Source organism: Fukomys damarensis, unplaced genomic scaffold (assembly GCF_012274545.1).
Source record: "Fukomys damarensis isolate Sample0158 unplaced genomic scaffold, DMR_v1.0_HiC HiC_scaffold_13, whole genome shotgun sequence".
Classification (NCBI taxonomy): domain Eukaryota; kingdom Metazoa; phylum Chordata; class Mammalia; order Rodentia; family Bathyergidae; genus Fukomys; species Fukomys damarensis.
In genome coordinates, this window is record NW_022900925.1 from 1,014,248 (window position 1) to 1,029,086 (window position 14,839).

At 37.2% G+C, this 14,839-nt stretch overlaps 1 protein-coding gene across 3 annotated transcripts in view; it reads left to right on the top strand.

Annotated features, from left to right (window-relative positions):
• The window catches only part of Prpsap2 (phosphoribosyl pyrophosphate synthetase associated protein 2), a 105,293-nt gene that overhangs the window by 75,887 nt on the left and 14,567 nt on the right, over nucleotides 1–14,839 (top strand). For all 3 annotated transcript variants that reach the window (XM_010618912.2, XM_010618913.2, XM_010618915.3), the window contains 4 exons: nucleotides 1,742–1,808; nucleotides 4,791–4,963; nucleotides 6,747–6,862; nucleotides 13,602–13,657. In XM_010618912.2, coding sequence (XP_010617214.1) covers nucleotides 1,742–1,808; nucleotides 4,791–4,963; nucleotides 6,747–6,862; nucleotides 13,602–13,657 — 412 coding nt within the window. The remainder of the gene's footprint in view (nucleotides 1–1,741; nucleotides 1,809–4,790; nucleotides 4,964–6,746; nucleotides 6,863–13,601; nucleotides 13,658–14,839) is intronic.

Sequence of the window (14,839 nt, forward strand, 5' to 3'; positions counted from 1 at the left end):
AAGAAATTATTTTTATAATTTCTTTAGAAATGGTAGTAGATATTTGAAATTATTCTAGCAAAGCAGTGGGATAGCTCACATTAAAAGTCATACATCTTACTAACCTTTCTGAACTGTGAATGTATAGGGGTGTTTTGAGGATGGACTGGGATAATCCATGTACCTCATACAGTTCTTGGCACAGTACATAAATACTTGTTCCCTCTCTTCTCACTACAGGATTTTGGCAAGTATTTAAGTATTGCAGAGTTTTCAGGAGGCTTTGGTAGAAAGGCACAGGTTTGTTTTTCCCTGCTTATTTCTCCAGTACTGCCTCCTGTTCCCTAGACCCCTCAGGTAGTTTAGGTAGAGAAAAGTGTGACTGAAGAAATGAGGAGCAAGGAATCTGAGGAACATTCCGCTCTGAAGGGGATAGGATGAAGAAAGAAGGGAGCATTAGTAGTTTAAGGCTTGGAGAGGCTGCTCCACTTGCCAGATTTATGAGTGGAGTATTTACTTGGTGTCTATTGGGAAGAAAGGAGAGAACTAAAATTTGTGGAATCCTGTCATCACCAGATGCTGAAAAATGGAGTTTAGGGATGATATTAGGGGATATGGTTCTAGAAGTAGCAGTATCAAGATTCAAATCCACATCTCCTTGACTCTAATGCTCGTTTTATCAGCATCGTACCACATTGTTTTAATGAACATTCATTCTGTTCTGTCCAACATTTTTAATGGAATGTTCAAGCATATAAGAAAATTGAAAGAATAGTACCATGAACACCCTTGTGTGTATCTACTATCTAAGTTCTGCAGTTAATATTTTGCCGTTTGAATTTGTGTTTGTGAAACCATTTGAAAATAAATTGCAGACATCAAGACACTTAACCTCTGGATTGTTTTTTTGGCACTGGGGATCGAACTCGGGACCTTGTGCTTGCGAGGCAGGTGGCAGTGCCACTTAGCTAAATCCCCGGCAACCCCTGGGTATTTGACCACACATCTTCTAAGAGTAAATAATTTCTTCTGTATAAATTGGTATTGTTGTTACTTTTAAAGAAATTAACAGTAATTCTTTCATTATGTGATATTACTGTTTTCAGATTTCCCATTGACCTAAAAGGCCTTTGATAGCTGCCTTTTCCTGTCCCCCAATCCTGGGAATGGAACCCAGGACTTTGTACCTACTAGGCAAGCACTCTGCCTCTTAACCTCCCATCTAAACTAGGATTCTTAGTTCAAGCAGTGTGGTCTTTATGTCCCTTTAATCTTTCATCTCTTCTATCTAGAACAGTAGCTTTGTCTTTTTATTTTTTTTTTCCTATGACTGACTGTTTGAAGAGGGTGTCTTGTAAGATGTCCCATTCTGGATTAATCCACTTATTTCCCTATAGTGATCACAATGTTTTGAGAGTAGAAAATCTGGCTCTTACGTCCCTTTGTTCTCATAACATACACCATTGTGCACCTATGTCCTCCATAGATACTAGCTACGAGTGAGCATATTACTTCCTGTACATTTATGTGTGCATTGTAGCACAGCAGTGACTTCACTTGGCAAATGGAATTCTCACTTAAGGCTATCTTTTAAAATGTGATTAATGGCGGTGTGTTTATTATCTGTTGTAGCATATGAAACTTAATTTCATAATAGTTCCAGTTTTCTTGTTTTACAATGGAGAATGATGTAGACATTTCTTATATTTTAAAAAGTCTTAACGATATTTCTTTCCTTCCCCCTTTTCCCTTTTCCCGCCAGAAACAAGAGTACAGATTCAAGAATCTGTGAGGGGGAAAGATGTTTTCATCATCCAGACTGTCTCAAAGTGAGTAGTTATCTAACAGAGATGTTTTTGCCTTCTGAGTTGTTATTTGTGCAGAAGTGTTTAGAATAATAAAAGCTGGCTAGCCAGGAAGAAGTAAGAGAGTCATAAAATTAGCTAATTTTTTCTGACATCACTCCTGATTACTGTTTCTTTTCTTCCTTTTTCCTTCTTCTGTTTTCTTTCTTTCTGTCTTTCCTTCTTTCTTTTTTTTTCTTGGGATAGGGTCTCACAATGTTGTCCAAGTTGGCTTCAAACTCTTGTACTCAGATGATCTCTGCTTCTGCATACTAAGTAGAGATGACAGTACGTGCCACCATACCCATCTTTTCTGTGTTCTCAAAGTATGGAAATAATCATGTTTCAAAGTAGAGGGTCTTAATGGTAGGTGCATTAAGTTTCCCAACAATCAATAACCAGATTTTTTTTTTTTTCTGAGCTGAGGATCAAACCCGGATACTTCACTGCTGAATTAGATCCCCAGCCAATAACCAGAATTTTGTAAATCTTGCAGGGAAGCACTTCTGTTCCTTCCTTGCAAAGCAGGAATGGGGTCTGTGGGAATGGGAGTTTTTTTGGAAGCTTTTACTGTAGATAATTTTAAAGTAGCCACCATTTATTATTTTGTTGCATAAATTAAATGAGCTGAAAAGATAAAAGACTAGATTAAAGGTATATCTATTTTTATCAGTCTGAAAAGTGTGAGCTGAGTGTAGAAGTTGCAGTGTGGTGAGCCTGTACCATTTTCAATCAGGCACCACCCTGAAAGGGAGAGTGATCACATGGATCTTTTTCCACTGTGCATTTGTCCCTATATGTCCCGAGGTGCCTCTGTATATGAAAGTTCTTCACTCAGAGCAGTTGTTTTTTTCTCTCTCTCTATAATAGCTTGGCCAGGCCTTCAGTCCTGGATTTTCCCACTCAACAGTGGTCCCCCCATTTCTAGTGTAATCCCCCAATGAATGAATCCCCCTGGGTATCCTGCAGCAACCCCACTGCTGGGAGGTGGGGGGGTGGCTTAGCTTGTCCCTGAACAAGCTGTGAGTGAGGAAGAGCAGAGGCCCCAAGTGCCCAGCCTCAGCCAGGCAGAGTGGGCTGCACAGTGACTAGAAACTGATCCTTCCTTTCAGTCTGACTCTGCCCTCTTATGTTTACCCTGCCCTCTCTCTGTAAAGATATGAGGGACAGAATATGGTATAGTGGTATAAGAGCTGTTTGACCTGAAGACATTTGAGAATCATAAGATGAAGGAAGAGGACTCTTTCTGAACTCTCCTTATCTGCCTAACAGCAGAACTTCCCTAAAGAGGTTGGGTGGCATAAATTTTCTAGCCAAGGGAGATTGACTCCTGGAATGAGGCTAAAAGAGAAATTACACCAAGATAAGTAGTCACCTAAACAGATCTTATCACACAAGTGTGTCCTGTCTTTCTGTCTGCTCTTTTAAGGGCTTACTTATCTTTCCTAAGTCATTTATTTTCCCTTAAGAACCCGTTCTCCTCTTCTTTTTCCCTAGTAAGATGGTATGTAAACCACAAACTCTAACCACTACTTTGAGCCATATTTTCTGTGAGCTCTTGCTTTTACAAATGGAAGAACTGAGCTCTCAGAACAGGTTTTAATGTCTATAAGTCATTTTGGATAGTGCATCATTTTTAGCTTAGAGTTTGGATTTTTCTGTATTCTGAATATAGATAATGAAATATATAGAGAATAAATAGCAGAGAGAGAGAGAGAGAGAGAGAGAGAGAGAGAGGGAAAGAAAGAGAGAGAGAGAGGGAGGAAAAGCCAAATTCCAATTTTCTGTATTCTGAATATAGATAATGAAATATATAGAGAATAAATAGCAGAGAGAGAGAGAGAGGGAAAGAAAGAGAGAGAGAGAGGGAGGAAAAGCCAAATTCCAGGAATCTTCCTCTTGGAACAAATATACTTTCACCTAAATTATTTCTGTCCTGGCCTTTTGTTTCATTGAGATGAAGTCACAAAACTTGACCTGTCCTTGAGAGGGGATGGCCCAAACCTGTTGTTGTATCTCATGCCCTAGTGAGCACGCATGCCTCGAGGGAGGGCATGGCTGGTCTTGCTCACTCTTATGCTGAACGTCAGGGTCCCAGCAGAGCTGGGTGTGGGGGCACTGACTGCTTATTGCCCTACTATCACTCTACAGCTGCCTAACCTTGCACCTGAGCTGGGTGCTGTAGAGAACCTACCTGGGCCTGATCCATGCCCCCAACACCAGGGAGCAAGGATGCAGGCATAGGACAGTGTGGGCGTCTCTGACTCCCAGGTAACTGCAGTTGTTTCCTCAAAGCCAAGCATGATTCCAGAGAGCCTGTGTAAATTGCTGGGGGAGACATTAGGACTTTGGAAGGGTGACTCTGCTTATCCTTTTATTTTTACTGGTTTTTATTTCAACACTTTTCCTTTAATTGAAACAAGACTCTGATCATTTGCGTTGAGTGTAGAAAGCTTGTTCTTTGGTGCTCAGAGTTTGGGAACCTTGGAGTGACTTTACTTACTGTCAAATGCTGTATCTCATCTTTTCACATAGAATACTTTTCTTAGGTGTGAGTTAATTCATCAGATGCCAGTCTTCTTGTTGGATAGCAACAGAAAACCCACTCACCCATATTTTCTGTGTTTTATTCATGACTACTTACGGAATGTCTACTCTGTGTGAGTTAGGGATAAAGGTGTGTGAAGTACCTTTGTAGTCAAAAGAGGTAAAATCTAGTCCCTGTGGAGTTTATAATCTGATGGAGTAAGACATACAGAGAATGGGAATAACTGATGATCCAGTGTGTCAGAAGGTGAAAAGTAAAACAGCATGGCATGGAAGTGGGAATTACGGGGTTAGAGGGCAAGGGTGTAGACAGTGGGTGCATCGTGAAGGTGGCTTTGGAGCCAGAGCTGTTCTTCAGCCCCGTGGGGAAATCTGTCAAGTGTCTCATACCACTTAATGTAATTCTCTGTGTGGTTACAGGGATGTGAACACCACTATCATGGAGCTCCTGATTATGGTGTATGCATGTAAAACCTCTTGTGCCAAGAGCATCATCGGTGTGATCCCCTACTTTCCTTACAGCAAACAGTGCAAGATGAGAAAAAGAGGCTCCATTGTCTCTAAATTGTTGGCTTCCATGATGTGCAAAGCTGGTAAGAACAGTAAATCTTTGACAGCTTTGGACCTGGAGGTTTTATTTTTACCTTAGAAATTCCAACTGTTTCAATTAAATTAGAATGCCAGAGTAAAAATAGTGACGTAGCTTTTAAAGACAACTAATTTACGTACTTGTCCACCCTTTCCCATGAGAGACATGTGCCAAGATCCACCATAGTGCCTCAAACCATGGGTAGTACTGAACTTCATATACAAGCCTGACAACACTGTGATATTATCTGATAACCAAGATACCTACCAAGTGACTACCAGTTAGATAGTGTGTCTAGCATGGATACACTATGTCTGGCAGGACATAGTGAAAGGCATGAGATTTTATCACAGTATTCTGAATGATGTGCAATTTAAAACTTAAGAATCCTAATGAATCATAGATTTCTGAAATTTTTACATGTAATATTTTTGGACAGCAGGTAACAGAAATTGCTGAAAGTAAAACCTCAGGTAAAAGAGGGCTACTTTAAAGAATTCTTTGTTTCTAAGTCTCCGAAACACAGAGATAATGGGGATGACTTTTGTTTTCATTGTTCCATTTTTTTATGAATTCACAGATTTTTAAAAGAAATGTTATCAGTACATGTTTTCAATACATAATGACTGTTTCATTGTAGGGAGTTGGTGCATGTCACATCTTAAACCTTTTTATTCCCCTTTGTTTCCCTTCCTTCCCTTCTCTCTCCATCCCTAGAACCCCTTTCCATCTGCAAAGAGTCTCCTGAATTCTTTGTTTAAAAACTATATTGAAATGACAATTTACAGCCGTACTGAAATTGTTTCAAAAGGAGAAGTCATTCTAAATCATACTGCTGAACTCTTAATGCATCAACTATTTGTATCTCAGCCTTTTCCCTTGCCCTGGGACAAATAGTCATACTTTGTAAAAACCATGTAGATTGTTTTGTGTTAAGTGTTCTCAGGTATTCTCTCCTTTGTTTGTAAATAATCTTCATAGTTTCTATAGTATATGGGTGTTGTACATGTGGGTGCACATTGCTGTATCTCTGTGTGCATGTGCATATATGTATGTGATTAGAGAGGGTATAATAGAGAAAGTACATGCATTTGCATGAAGAGGAAGGATTAAAGAATCCCACATCACTGCATTTTAACACAGACACTTCTGTGGAATACAGTTTCTGGGGTAGCTTCCAAATTAGGTAAAAACAAGAAAATTTTTTAAAAACGCAAACCCTAACATCCTTAGCACACCCCCTTGGAAACACTGTGGGAAGCCCAGGTGAAAAGGGCAGGCTGGCTCATCGAGTTACCTGGAAAAGATCCACCTCTTTCTTCCAGCCTTGCTCCAGGGTGAACCACCAGGCTCTCTTGGATGCTCTTTTGGACAAGTATTACTTCTAAATTTTTTCATACTGAATTTTCCACACTTTTCTGGAGATTGTTTCAGATTTCCTTTTAAGGATGCAGTTGGAGAAAGGTTTCACATTTTTTCCAATTTCTAGGCTGGTGCATTTTATTTTGTCTTTGCATCTTCAGATTAGGCTTTGCCATACCTGTTAATTTTAAAAAAATAGAATCTGCCCTACCAGAATTTTAGAGACATTTCCGTGTTGCTATCTTTGCTGTTTCCATGCTTTTAATGGATGTGAAAATACGTGTCTCATAATATTAAAAAATCTGAACAATAGAAGCGCTGGGTTTTGATAATCAGTGATTCCATAGTAATTTATGAATAATACTTTATATGGTACAACCTGCTTTTAAACTATTTACACACTTGTATCTGCTTTATTTTTGAAGGTCTAACTCATCTCATTACTATGGATTTACACCAGAAGGAAATCCAGGGCTTCTTCAATATTCCTGTTGACAATTTAAGAGCATCACCCTTTCTCTTACAGTACATTCAAGAAGAGGTGAGCTAGCTCAGATGTTTTCATTTTAGTATTCTGATGAAGATACATGTCTCAGTCAGCTTCCTGACATTGTAACAAAATATCCAAGAAAAACAACTTACAGGAGGAAAGATTTACTTTGGCTCATAGTTTCAGAGGTTTTAGGCCATGGTCAGCTGGCCCCACTGATGCTAGACGTGTAGCAAGGCAGAAATGTCACATAAAGGGGCAGGGACAAGATAACCCTTCTGGTTACACACCAGGTGACCCACTTCTTCCATCTAGGTTTCACCCCTAGTAGCCTATTCATGGATTAACCCACGGTGAGGTGAGTACCTTCGTTCAGCTGCCTGCCTTGCAAGTGCAAGGTTTCAAGTTCAATCCCTGGTACCAAAATAAACAAATAAATGTCCCACATCTGAACATATGAACCTTTTGGGGGACATTTTTTGTTTTTAGAGACAGAGTCTCACTTTGGTTTTTTTGTTGTTGTTACTAGGGATCTAACTCAGGACCTTGTGCTTACAAGGCAGGTGGCGGAACCACTGAGCTAAATCCCCGGCGCTAGGGGACATTTTTTATCCAGACCTTTCTGTTGTTGCTGTCAACCCATCTTATAGGGTATGAGGTTGAATGATAATGAAGCTCTTTCCACTTAATTTGTTGACCATTTGTGTATCTTCTTGGATAGATATCTATTTAAATGTTTTGCATTTTTAAAAAATTGAGTTGCTTTTTATTGTTGAGTTGTAGGAGTTCTGTATGCTGGATACTAGATTTTTAAATCAGATATTTGATTTCCGATCTCTCCCCCTCCCCCATTCTGCGAGTTATCTTTTCACTTCCTTGATAGTATTCTTTGATACACAAAATATTATAATGTTGAAGTCCAATCTATTTTTGTGTTTATTTTGTCACTTGTTTGCTAGAATATTTAAGAAAATACTGTCAAATCTAGTCAAGAAGATTTATCCCTGTTTCTTTTAAGAGTTTTATAGTTTTAGCTCTTATGTATAGGTCAGTGGTGGTGAACCTGTGGCACACATGCTGCAGCAGGCCATTTATATCATTGAAAACTCTAAAAGGTTTAGCCATCATTGGTGTAGTTCACTAATCCAGTTTGAGCTGTTGTTTTTGTTGTTGTTGTTAATGTTATGAGCCATAGAGGTCAAACTTCATTCTTTTGTACTTAGACATCTCATTGTCCAGCACCACTTGTTGAAAAGATTATTGTTCTTGTCCCTGTTGAATGGATTGGACACCTGTGGTCAAAAATCAACTGACCATCAATCTTTGGGATTCCTTCAGGCTCTCATTTGGTCTGTGTTTATTTTTGTTCCAGTACTGTAGTCAATTTATATGGAAATTGGAAAGTTGGAGTCTTTCAACTCTTTCCTCTTTTTCAAGATTGTTATGGCTCATTGGGGCTTACAATTCCATAAGTTTGACAATTGGCTTTTCTGTTTATGCAAAAAAGGTTTTAGGGTTTTGATAGGGATGGTATTAAATACATAGATCCCTTTGTGCAGTGTTGCCATCTTAAGTCTTCAAACGATGGATGCAAAGATGTCTTTCCATGTGTTTAGTTCTTTAATTTCTTTAAGCAACATTTTGTAGTTTTCAGGGGAGTCCTTCACTTCTAGCCTAGAATGAATTTAGCCCTCACTTATTTTTTGATGTTACTATAAATGATTAATTGGGAGAGGTGCTTTTTTGAAATGTTCATTGCAGACATATAGAAACACTACTGATTTTTGTGTGTTCCTTTGCAACTTTGCTGAATGTACTAGTTTGTTTTGGCGTTTGTTTGTGATTTTTTTATGGTTTCTGTGTAGGAGGTCATGTCACCTGTAAGTGGATGTTTGTCCTCTTTGTTTCCAATTTGGATTTATTTCTGTTTAATGTGTAGTGATTGGTTAAGACTTCCACTGCAGTGTTAAAAAGCAGCAGTGGAAGCCAGCACTCTTGTTTTGTTTTGTTTTTTTATATTTTTATTGGTATATTTTAGATATACAATACAGTTACATTCATCATTGGGATCTTGTACCTTTACATGACATATCTTGGTTCTTATTTTTTCCCCACTCCCTTAGCTACCCTTCCCTATTTACAAAGACTTCGTTTCCATTTTTTTCCTTTTCTCTTAATTTTTCTCTTCCCTTTTTACCTTTCCCCTACCCCCCTGCCATTTGCCCAATACCTTTAGACCTTTTCTTTGTATTACAAAATATCGATTATACATTTTGACCCTTGTTTACACTTTTAGTTTCTCATACCAGAGAAACTATACAGTATTTACAAGTGTGTCCTATTAATTTCACTTAAGAGTATGTTCTCAGTGTGCATCCACTTAGCTATAAATATCTTTAGTTTCTCATACTCCATTTTATATATTTAAAAAAAAAAACATCTTTTTTTAAAATTTTTTTATTTTTTTGAGTCAGCGTCTCACTATGTAGTTGAGATTGACCTGGAGCTCACTATGTAGCCCAGGCTGATCTCAAATTCACAGTGATCCTCCTACCTCAGCCTCCCGAGTGCTGGGATTACAGTTGTGCGCCACCATGCCCAGCTTAAACCACATCTTTATCCAGTCTCCAGTTGATGGATAATTGGGCTGTTTCCAAGTTTTAGCTATTGCAAACTGTGTTGCTATAAACATGGGTAAGCATATATCACCTGCTATGATTCTTTTAATTCCTTTTGGAAGATAGCCACCAGGGGAATAGCTGGGTCAAATGGAACCTCCATTCCCAGCTCTTTGAGGTATCTCCATATTGATTTCCATAGTGGTTGAATCAGTCTGCACTCCCACCAACAATGGAGAAGGGTTCCTTTCTCCCCACATCCAGCATTTTTTTTTGGTTGATTTTTTTTTTTTTTTTTCCCACATAATATTTTTTTTTTTTAATTGAGTTTATTGGTACATTTAGGGATACAGTACAGTTACATTCTGGTTGATTTCTTAATAGCAGCCATTCTTTCTGGGATGAGGTGGAATCTCTGTGTTGTTTTCATCTGCATCTCTCAAATGACCAGTGATATTGAACATTTTTTATATATTTATTTGCTGCTTTTACTTGTTTATTTGATAAATGTCTGTTCATTTCCTATGCCCAGTTTTGAAGTGGATCTTTATATTTGGGAGGGCCTGATTTTTTTGAGTGCTTCATATATTCTAGATAGTAAACCTTTGTCTGTGAAACAGCTGGTAAAACATTTTCCCCACATTGTAGGCTGTCTCTTAGCTCTGTTGGTGATTTCTCTTGCATCAGCACTCTTGTTTTGATCATAACCTTAGAGGAAAAGTTTTCAGTCTTCATTTAAGTCAAATGTTAGTTGTAGATTTTTCATTAATACCCTTTATCATGCTAGATAAATGCCTTCCCATTCTTAGTTTTCTGAGTGTTTTTCAAATGATCTTTATCAACTGAGATGATTGTGTATTTTTCTCCTTTATTTTGTTATCTTTATGTTAGAGATGTGCAGATCCCTTTATTTTGATAATACAGTGTCTTGAATTGATTGATTTTTTTCCCCCCATCATGTTAAATTACCCTTGTATTCCTGGATAAATCAGACTTGTGTGGTTTGAGACAGGATCTTGCTATGTAGTCCAGGCTGGCTTTGAACTCACTATGTATCCTTTATCTCTGAGCGATCCTTGGCTTCAAGCCTCTTGAGTGCTGGGTTATAGATATGTGCCACAATACCCAGTACTTGTGTCATTTTAATACAGTCACTTTGCTGTTTTTTGATGAGTACTTTTGTGACTTATGTAAGAAGCCTTTAAAATTTTTAATTTACATTGTAATTTCTTGCTTTTATGAACTTTTTTCACATGAATTATTTCTATTTAGTAAACTTTACAGAAAATTTCATTTTAATTACTACATTTAAAAGATGGCAGCTTGCAGATTTCTAAAGAATGCTTTTCTCCTAAGCATATAGGCTTTTGCTACCTTCTAGCAATTAATATAGTTCCTCATAGTAAAAATTAGTTTAACAATTTGTGAAAGAGAAAAGATTAAATAAATTCAGAAAATTTTACATACACATATATATTTCTTTTTTTCTTTCTTTCTTTTTTACAGGTTCTCACTATGTTGTTGCCTAGGCAGGTCTTGAACTTCTGGGCTCAAGTAATCCTTTTGCCTCAGCCTCCTTAGTACTAGAACTATTGGCTTGTGCTACCACACTCGCTATAACTATTTTTTAAATTTTAATTTCTGCATTTTTATATAAGGCATTCTGGAAAATTTCCTTGGCCTGATCCTCCAAGTTGTCCTCAAACTGTGTCATGCCTGCCATTCAATCAGCCAGCTAGTGGGAATCCCAAAGATTGTCTTTCATTCATAACTTCTTCTTTATAGATTTCTTTTTGGTTCTTGTTCATTACAACTTTTAGTTTTATGTATCTGATTTTCTATTTTAATATCTGGAGAGACAATAGATGTGATTTTTATTATAGAATCCTTTTAAATATTTTAGTAGTGGTTTCCTTAGTGGTTATAGCTTCTCTTGGTAGGATTTGATGCTGTTTGATGTTTGATGAAGCAAAGAAGTTACATGAGTTAGTTTAGAAAAAATGTCCAACAGAAAACAAAAGACTTTGTAAAAAATATATTTTGTTCCTTACATTCTGTGAGTGTTGGATAAGTTAGGCTCTCCTGTAGATACACTGATCCATTCAATTATGCTGAATGTACTTGTGCTGGGCCTTCATGGAATTAGTTTTTTGTTCATTTACTGAGTGCTTACTATTTAGTGCTTTTTATGTGCTAAGTCTTGTACAAGATGACAAATGTGTATAGTAAAATACATTGATAAAATTGAGAGAACAGAGCAATGGGAATATATTTCAATAAAGTAACAATTTAATGAAATTGTTAAATTTCAAGAACATAATGTGAAAATATGGCCAAGATAAAGTCAGAAATAAAACTAATGCTTAGCTTACAAGTGTCTTCTGTATTCTTTAGACTTTGACAATGTGCACATGTTTAACTTTATTTGGCCATTAGCACAGATAACTTTTCAACAGTAAAAAGACCGGAAAACATCAGATAGGACTTTTTAAAATTTTTTTAATTTTAAATTTTGGTATCGTGTTGAACTCGGGTCCTTGCTCTTGCGAGGAAGGCACTGGAACCCACCAAGCTAAATGGCCCAGGACTCTTTTTTTAAAAGGGTTCTTAGCATCGTTTTAAAAATATTTCTGGGCAACCGGGCGTGGTGGCGCACACCTGTAATCCCAGCACTGGGGAGGCTGAGGCAGGAGGATTGCTGTGAGTTCGACCAGCCTGGGCTACATAGTGAGTTCCAGGTCATTCTCAACGACATAGTGAGACCCTGTCTCAAAAAACAAAACAAAACAACAGCAACAATATATATATTTATTTCTGGGCTGATTATCTTCACAAATTGTTATTTTCAGCACCTTGTGACTCTGATATGTTACAAAGTCATCTGTTTGGATCATACTGATTTGGACTTTGACAATTACCTTGGATTTAGTTTGGGTGATTATGATCTTTATACTTTGAAATTACATGAAATTGGGATTCATGAGAGGACTCTATAAAAACATCTTTATACTGAATTATCAGTACTTGGCAAGAGATACGACCTAATCACTGATAATCGTTACTTCTTTTTTAAAAATTAAGTTTATTGGTACATTATAGGTATATAATACAGTTACATTCATCATTGGGCTCTTGTATCTTTACGTGATGTATCTTGGTTCTTACTTTTTCCCCATCCCCAGGCACCTGCCTTTACCTCCTCCACCCTTCCCTGTTTACCAAGACATTGTTTCTATGTTTTTCCTTTTATCATATTTCCTTTTTTCCTTTTTACCTTTCCCTACTCCTCCCACTTCCCTACTCTATTAGACCTTTTCTTCCTCTTCCACAATATCAATTTTACATTTTGATCCTTATTTAAACTTTTAGTTTTTCACACCAGAGAAACTATTTGGTATTTACATGTTTGTCTTATTAATTTCATTTACCATTATGGCCTTAATGCACATCCACTTAGCTATAAATATCTCTAGTTTCTCGTTCTTTGTGTCTGTGTAGTACTCTGTTTTTGTGTGTGTGTTTGTGTAGTACTCTATTTTATAAAAAAAACATTTTCTGATGGGCAGTTGGGTTGTTAATTAACACTAAGGCATATATTACATATTCAATTATGATTGTCTATTAGTTTCATCAGAATGATGAAATGAGTTAAATATTTATATTGCTTTATTTGTAATTGTATTTCAGTCCTAAAAGTTTTATAAACTATAATTAAAGGTAAAATTTTATCATAGATCAATTCCTTTTAAAATGAGATATATGAATCCATGTTCCATATAATATCAAAACATATTTTTAGAATTCTGTATTTAATTATAATTAAAATAAATTTACATATCACTAAATTTTAAAGGAAATGGATTTTATTTAACTATATCAAACTATTTTTAAAAAGTGTATGTTTCATATTTTTGTAGTATTTTTTCTTAGGTAGGCATTTTTTCAGTTTACAAAGGAAATTAATTTTTTTGGTACTAGAGATTGAATTCGGGTCCTTGTGCCTGTGAAGCAGGTGACACCACTGAGCTAAATCCCTGGCCCGAAAAATTTTATTTTGATCATCCTCTTGTTTGTAAACCAGTTGATAGTGTGTGAAATATTCCTCGTTATGGATTGTTGAGCTAGCCTCTTAAGAGACATGGCCATAATCCCTGTTCTCTTGTCTGTCATAGATCCCGGATTACAGGAATGCAGTCATAGTGGCCAAGTCTCCAGCCTCAGCGAAGAGGTAAGTGGGACCTCACAACCCAGTAGAAATCCACTGTTTTCTAAGGATATCTCCAGTTGAATTCCTCATGTTCCAAACCAGGCTTCAGTGGTTCACGCTGGTAGCCTGCCTTTCTTTTCCATGGACTGATGTTAAGATTATCCTAGCTGGGCATGATGGCACATGTGTGTAATCCCAGCATTCTGAGAGACTGAGATAGGAAGCTCACAAGTTTGTGCCCAACCTAGGCAATTTAGTTACTTAGCAAGACCCTGTCTCAAATAAAATGTAAAATAAGGGCCAGATAGGTAACTCAGCAGGAAGGCCCTAGATTCAAACCCCATTAACACCAAATAAGAAAAAAGATTGCCCTGCGAACTTCACTTATTACATAGATGTTTTAATTTCCTCTTTTTTCCCTGCTACAATCCCAGTCTGACTGCTAGTCATATTTCTAGACCAGAGCCAGCTGATCGAGGCATGCCACTCCTCACATCCCTTAACCTCCACATGGGCAGCTGCTTATTGGCCCTGTGATACGGTACATAAAATACTGATGGATATGCTTTGTAGTTGTTTATTGCCTCTTGGGCAAAATGACTAATTTATTAACAGAATTGTATCTAGCCAAGAAGCCACTTGTTTGTATGTGTTCAAAGGTAACATTTTACAAAAGGGAAGCACCTTAGTTCTGTAGAGCTGTAGAATCATTGGATATGGTGAGCAAAATGTAATCATTTTAAACTTTTGCAATTCACTGGCATTTAGTTTATTCAGACATCTTATACCTATTAAAAATCACTCCCTGGTTCTTGGCAGTCACCCATCTGTTCTCTGCCTCACTGGTTTGCCTGTTCTGAGTGTCTCATGTAAATGGAGCCCCACCTCTGTGGTCTTCTGTGACTGGATTGTGTCACTTAGTATCCTGTCCACAGGGTTCATCCACCCTGTAGTATGTGTCAGCACTGAACTCCTGATTTCATTCATAAATCTTGGAGACTTTTTCCTATTAGTGCTCTTCTGCCTGACTGATTCTGGAGACTACTGGGGACAGTAACTACCAGCTGAACTGATATTAAAACAGCTTTTCAATTTAATTTAATTTAAATTTTGATTTAAACAGCCTCATATTTAAAACTAAATCATATAAAATAGGTTTTCTGACCCACTGAAATTAAGGATAATTCTCATAACAGAAGTGTA